Source organism: Stegastes partitus, unplaced genomic scaffold (genome assembly GCF_000690725.1).
Source record: "Stegastes partitus isolate 25-593 unplaced genomic scaffold, Stegastes_partitus-1.0.2 Scaffold632, whole genome shotgun sequence".
Lineage (NCBI taxonomy): Eukaryota > Metazoa > Chordata > Actinopteri > Pomacentridae > Stegastes > Stegastes partitus.
In genome coordinates this window covers 358,375-364,943 of record NW_007578363.1, presented here as the reverse complement: position 1 = coordinate 364,943, position 6,569 = coordinate 358,375, and the positions used below count along the sequence as shown (strand labels likewise).

Sequence of the window (6,569 nt, the reverse complement as noted above, 5' to 3'; positions counted from 1 at the left end):
TGTGTGTGTGTGTGTGTGTGTGTGTGTGTGTGTGTGTGTGTGTGTGTGTGAAAGCCTCATGACACAGGCCAATAGCGTCAGAGTGCCCCCGGAAATTGGAAGTGACTGCCATAACTTCCTGCCCGCCCGTCCACATACTTTTACTCGAGCTGTCTGATTATGCCGCTCACCTCCGGCTCCTTCTCCAGCGATCGCGTGTTAAGTTTTTCGGATTTAATTTGATCGCGACTCGAAGGCCCCCGGAGTGTGCGAATTTGTAAGAATTTTGCAGCGATCGCGCTCTGGTCGGATACTGTGGCGGGTTGGACGATAATCTTAACAAAAAATAAATAAATCTGTAATATGAGGAAATGTATCCCCAAAAGAATATTAATGATTTCCAAAAATTAGGCCTGAAAACATCATATTCTTGATTAATGTTGTCCACTATAATCTAACGCAGTAACACAGCAACTTACGGAAGCCGAGGGCGGTCATGGCCGCACATTTTTTTAAACGCTGATTTTGAAAATATAGATAGATATTACAAAAAAAAAAAGAAAGAAAAGGCGTCTTTCCTTTTTTCCCTACTCACAAAAACTCACATTTTCCTTACGTTGAAGAGGTAACAAGCTGAGAGTTGGCAGAAGAAGAGAAAATATTCAAGAGCCATTTTTGTAACTTTCTAATGGACAATTTTGGACGGAACTAAAAAAGAACCAATATTTGCATGTGGGACGCTCCTAAAACTTAGTCCACTTAAAGACTTGCAGCAGCAGTTGGTTGCTGAACTGTCAGTGGCGTCTTCTAGAAAACTTTTCAAACTACTAATTTGTGTCATCGAGTATTTTTGACAGCTAGAAAATGATCAATGGCAAGATTTTTGAAACCAAAGCATTCATCACCAAGATCGTAAACTTTCACTAACCGATTTCAAAAGGTGCCAAAGTCTACATATAAATCTGTGAAACTGCCTCTTTTTGCAAATCACGGTTAGCAAATTGTTAAACATGAGACGTTAACAGTTTCAGAACCAGTGAGCTGATTTTCAAAGAAACATCCTCTAATAGAAAAACAAAAAGAAGAAAGTTTGCTTCACAGTGATAAAACAAACAGTCTCCAGCTATTTAACAGAAATATCTACATGAGTAAATGAAACACGTGGTAAAAGGTGCAGCGACTGCTTCTTCGTCTGCATCAATCATGAACCGCGGCGGGGAGTTGGAGAACTTCACCCCACCGAGGCCTCCCGTTCACACCGCCGCCGCTAAGGTGCGTCGCTAAACGGAATACATTAATTAGAAATGCCCGTGACAGGACGAGGAGCCTTTTTTTTTTTTGCCATAGCTCGTCAGAACGCTGACCTTTGAAAGCTTGTGCTTGCTAACAACTTGGCCTCGGAGCTGAACCCTCGGTGCCATAAAGAACAGAACAGGGAGGTTAAATATACTGTCGCCATGGGGATCTCTACGCTGTCACCTGTTCTTGGGTTTTCTTTTGTTTCCTGGAGGTGGTGGTGGTGGGATGAAGGAGGGGCGGGAGGTGAGTTCCTTTTGCTGTTGTCTACTTTTTAAAGGTTAACACCATCGATCTAATTTATGGACGCGTGACGCTGGTGTGTGTGTGTGTGTGTGTGTGTGTGTGTGTGTGTGTGTGTGTGTGTGTGTGTGTGTGTGTGTGTGATCATGCTGGTGCTGATAACCTGCAGTGCTTTTGTCTTATCTGTAAAAGAAAAAAAAAAAGAGGAGAATCGTAGGAAAGGCCCGACAGCGAAACAAATGAGGTTTTTAGTTTATTATCAAATAAAATGCTCCAGCTGATTGCGGAGCAGCTGGATTATTCAGTGTCACCGATAAATTGGGATTTATACATTTCAGACACTCGGTTATGGTTCGGTGGTGGTTTACTGTAAATCTAAAGTTTCCACCAACAAACAGTAAAACTGGTCAGAGCCTTTCAAAACGGCCCAAAAGACGATAATAAAAATGACTCGTGGATGTTTTCTGATCTGCCAACTCCCAGGATGGAGTCTCCTTAACCTAAAGGAAATACTGCAAAGCAACTCGTCTAAGGTATATGTGGAGACAACGGACTTAGGAGCCTTTATTGCCTCTGTGCTATAAAGATGTAGTTTTAGGAAAGATTTTGAGAATATGCATGAATGTTATTTACATGATGACATCACTATCAATTGATCCTAAAGCTTTAAAGCCAATAATACGCTTTGCCATGATTAAAAGACAACATTTATAAACATGAAAGTTGTCCTTTTATCACCTAAAAACAAAAACAAGGCACCTTTTTGTGTTTGTCTACATAAAAGTGTTGCATGAACATAAAGGAAATACTGTAAAGCAGCTCATCTAAGGTATACGTGGAGACTTGGAAGCTTTGGACGTTTATTGAGTATTTTTGTATGTTTTAAAGAATAATATGCAGTTTTAGGGAAGATTTTGACAACATGCATGCATTCTATTTACATGTGATGGCATCACTGTGAATTGATCTTAAAGCTGCAACGCCAACAATAAGCTGAAAAACAACATTTATAAACATGAAAGTTGTCCTTTTATCACCTAAAAACAAAAAACCGGACACCTTTTTGTGTTCGTCTATATCCTCTATATGGAACACTGTTGCATTAACTTAAAGGAAATACTGTAAAGCAACTCGTCTGAGGTATGTGTGGAGACTTGGAAGCTTTATTGAGTATTTTTGTACGCTTTCAAGAATAATATGCAGTTTTAGGGAAAAAAAAACTGAGGTTGTGCATGAATGTGAGTGTGATGACAAGATTTGATCTTAAAGCTGTAAAGCCAATAATAAGCTTTGCAATAATTGACAAAACAACATATATAAAGAAAAAAGTTATGACTCAAAGGCAAAAAGATTTTTTTGTGTTTGTCTACATCCTTCATTGTAAATACCACCAATTTGCACCTTATTGTAAGTACTAATGATGTTTTGCACATTTCTGTAAATACCAGCACTTCTACCTTATGTCTGTGTCTTGGACCATTTGCACCTTATTGCACGCTCTTGTGTGCAGCGTTCCTCTAGTTACTGTGTGTAATATGTGGCTGCCTTGAACAAAGTGTCTGAACTTAAAGGAAATGCTGCACAGCAACTTGTCTGAGGTGTGTGTGGAGACAGAAGCTTCACTGATTGTTTTTAAGAGTTTCAGAAAAAGATTCTGGCAACACTATGAACTGGAAAAATAACATTTCTAAACATGAAAGCTGTCCTTTTATCACCTTGTATGTAGCGGCCTCTCAGCAGCAGCAGCAGCTACACAACCGCCGTGTGTGTGTGTGTGTGTGTGTGTGTTTGTTTGTCCTTGTCTGTGCAGCCGCTGACCAACAGCACCGGGAGGGAATTAAAGTTTATCTTCTGAACAAAAAGCCTCGGTGTCCTTTACGTCTCGCGCTCTCACCTGCAGTGCGCCACGATGGGTCCGGCGTCCGGAGGGTTCAGGAACTTGACCTGTCTTATGAAGCCCAGCAGTCCTGTGGCGTAACAGGGAACGCCGTGGTCGGGCCAGCTGGTGAAGTGGAACTGGCGGAGCTCGCGGATCTCGTGATGGCCCTTCTGAAGAAAAGAAAGGAAGACACGCAGATGGGAGAGGTGTTATGCTAAGTTGCATATTTTATAGGCGGCAGTTCCAGGGTGAGAAACGGCTCTGCCTCTTCATGAGAAGTGGTGTCCATTTCGCCTCTTGATGATGACAAATGCGGGAATATCTCGACCCTTTTCATAGCTCTTGTGGGGAAGACTGACAAGAAAGACATATCATGGTTCAGGACCCTAAATTACAGCAGGGATTTCAGGAATATAGGGGCCTTGATGCCTCTTTGGCTTCGGACGGAAAATAAATCAATCTCGAGGATGTCAAGATGGCACTTTGGGGCCACTTCTGGGAACGAGAGGCAGGAAGACTTATCGCGGCTCATTTGCCTAATTTACAGGGGAGATTTGAGGAAACCGAAGGCCATTTTGGCTCCGCAGAAAAGATTAATTGATTTCACAAATCTCATGATGGCCCTTCTGGGACAGACTTACAGGAAAGAAATGCCACAGTTCAGTTCAGCCGTCCAATTTACAAGGAGGACATCCAGCAGTCATCCACCCGCTCCACTCTGTGTGTGCGGCACTTAACGGCAATTCACATTGTCTTTTCTTACAACTGAAATAGAACTGTAAATGGAATGTGTTTTAATTAAGCAAAAGTATAATATTACCAAAAAAAAAAACTTTGCTCCAGCGGAGACGAGGCTCTGCCGGCCAGAGAGCAGATAATAAATAAATTGGACAGCGCGCCACTTACTGCAGCGCTTCTTCGAAAGAGATACAGAAGGACGGTTTGGTGCATAACAATGGAGGCTGCAGGAAAATGAAATGGCAATGGGCATCTATTGTGGCTCTCCAAGTGATAGCATCTTGACATTTTAATGATGGATTTTCGAGGAACACAGAGGGCTGGTAAATACTTTCCTGTCCAACAATGGGGGATATTAAGAAACTAAAGATGACATTCTAATACTTAATACGTAGCAGTTAAGTCATAGACATAATGCCTTAAAAATAAAAAAAGTGGTGCGCAGTATTTCCTGCTTAAATAATAATAATAAAAAAAGGGATTTCAATCTGCACGGATGCAAAAAAAAAATTCCAGTAAGAATTACAAGAAAGCTCTGGTTTGCTGTTCATTAAGCAGCACGTTTAGTTCGTTATGCTGCAGAACAATGCAGATGTTTACTTCTGACGTGTCATCATCTCGGGATGAGCTGAAACAAAGAATCCAGATGTGGATGTGAAGCCTTTGTGTCGTTTGTTTTAGCGTGTTTAAGGATTACAATGGCAACTAAATGAAATAAAACACATAAAAAGCCAGTTTTCTTTGAATCCAGGACACCTCTAACTACATCTCCAGGACAACCCCCTTCTGTCAGCTTTGTTGGACCTAGCTACCTGCACGAAGCAACCCCGGACCTCGCTGCTAGCTTTGCATTTTGAATTCTGACCTGCATCTCTTGGCATCAAGCTGCATCTCTAGAAATTTCCCGACCTCTTGACCCCCCTCTCTCCAAGCTTCCAGCAGTTAAATTTCTCCCCGCGATGCCGCATGCTCCTGCCTTTAATAATTCAAAACCCGATCGATTCCATCGCATTGTTCCAAACCAAATGAGGCTTAAATGGAGAGCGCCACGTCGTCCTCAGTTCAGTTTACTCTCCAAGAATAGTACCGAGAGGAGAATCGTTGTTATTGCATCTTCTGTTCTATTCCGGCTCCGGCACGGACAAGGTTGCGGTGGATTATTCTTTGTGGCAGAGCGCCTGAGGATAACCCGAGAAGCAGGGGGATGGCATAGGGAGGAGACGGAAAGAGGAGAGGTCAAGAAACCGAGCTCGAGTGGGAAAGAGCAGAGGTCAAGGGAAGAGAGAGGAAAAGTAGTGGTGTGGAAGGACAGACATGACAAAGAGAGAAGAAGGAAGGACAAGATTGAGGAGAGACACACTGACGTACAAAGAGAATGAGAGAGGCTTCGGAGGGAGGAAGAGAAATAAAACCCAGAAAACCACAAGGTGATTTGATAACTCGACTTCCTATTGATTTGCTCTCCTGCGATGTTGAAATTACTTCTCTAAATCAATAGCTGGTGGTCCGACAGCGCTGAGGCTGCGGACGGTTTAAAGCGTGTAACCCGGCTACCCTTTAGGCATGCGGGCTTCTTTTCTTGGCAGAAAGTGTACGTTGTTTTAGTGGTAACGCCGTCACTGTTTTAGGAAATCAATAAGCTTGTCTGACTACCTTTCATATCATCATTTGTTGTTATTATCCTCTTGGGTTTTTCTGGAGCATCTTCCTCGAGGTCACGCTGACAAAACGCAGAGCTTCCCGTTCAGCTAAAAGCTAAACCTCTGAGCAACTGGCTGCAGTGTTTGGGCTCCTCAACCTTAAGTATCACCTACAAATGGTAGATTTTATTCTCTTTTTGCACCGTGCATTGCCACGTCTTCACAAATTCACCTTCACAAAACCTTCACAAAACCATCGTCCACCTGAGACGATATCAATCCAACTTATCTGTATTGTTGTCATGTCATGAGTCAGATCCACTCAACTTCAGTTTGATTGATATTAACTCAACAAAAAAAAAAAGTTTTCTGAAAATAAACAAAAAATCAATCAGTTTCTGCAAATGAACTCTTCATATAAAGTTCCTCTCCAGCCATTGATTCAAACCCTAAAAACTCAAGTCTGGTTATCAAAGTTAAACACTTTCTTTCAATAAAAAAGTAATCCCATTACACCTTAAAATGATGTAACTCTACACCTTATATAATACGTGGCTAAGCGCCTATGACTCTGTAAATCTACTCAGCCATACATATTTGAGTCGGAAACCAATTCTGAAAAGCGACGTGGTAACTTGACGGGATTCGTTCGTCAGATTTGTCAGATGTGAAACTTTGGAATTCATCAGTACGCTCGAGTTTCAAGGATGAAATGCTCAGCAGAGGTGTCGACTGCTTCTTCAGCATATGATACGTCCTCTGGCATATAAAAAAGACAATCCCGTCTCCACAAA

At 42.0% G+C, this 6,569-nt stretch overlaps 1 protein-coding gene across 1 annotated transcript in view; it reads right to left on the bottom strand.

Moving 5' to 3' along the window:
- ptprt (protein tyrosine phosphatase receptor type T) overlaps positions 1–6,569 on the bottom strand; it is a gene marked incomplete at its 5' end in the record, with an annotated part of 345,648 nt that overhangs the window by 18,715 nt on the left and 320,364 nt on the right. Inside the window, one exon of the mRNA XM_008289688.1 lies at positions 3,413–3,567. Coding sequence (XP_008287910.1) covers positions 3,413–3,567 — 155 coding nt within the window. The remainder of the gene's footprint in view (positions 1–3,412; positions 3,568–6,569) is intronic.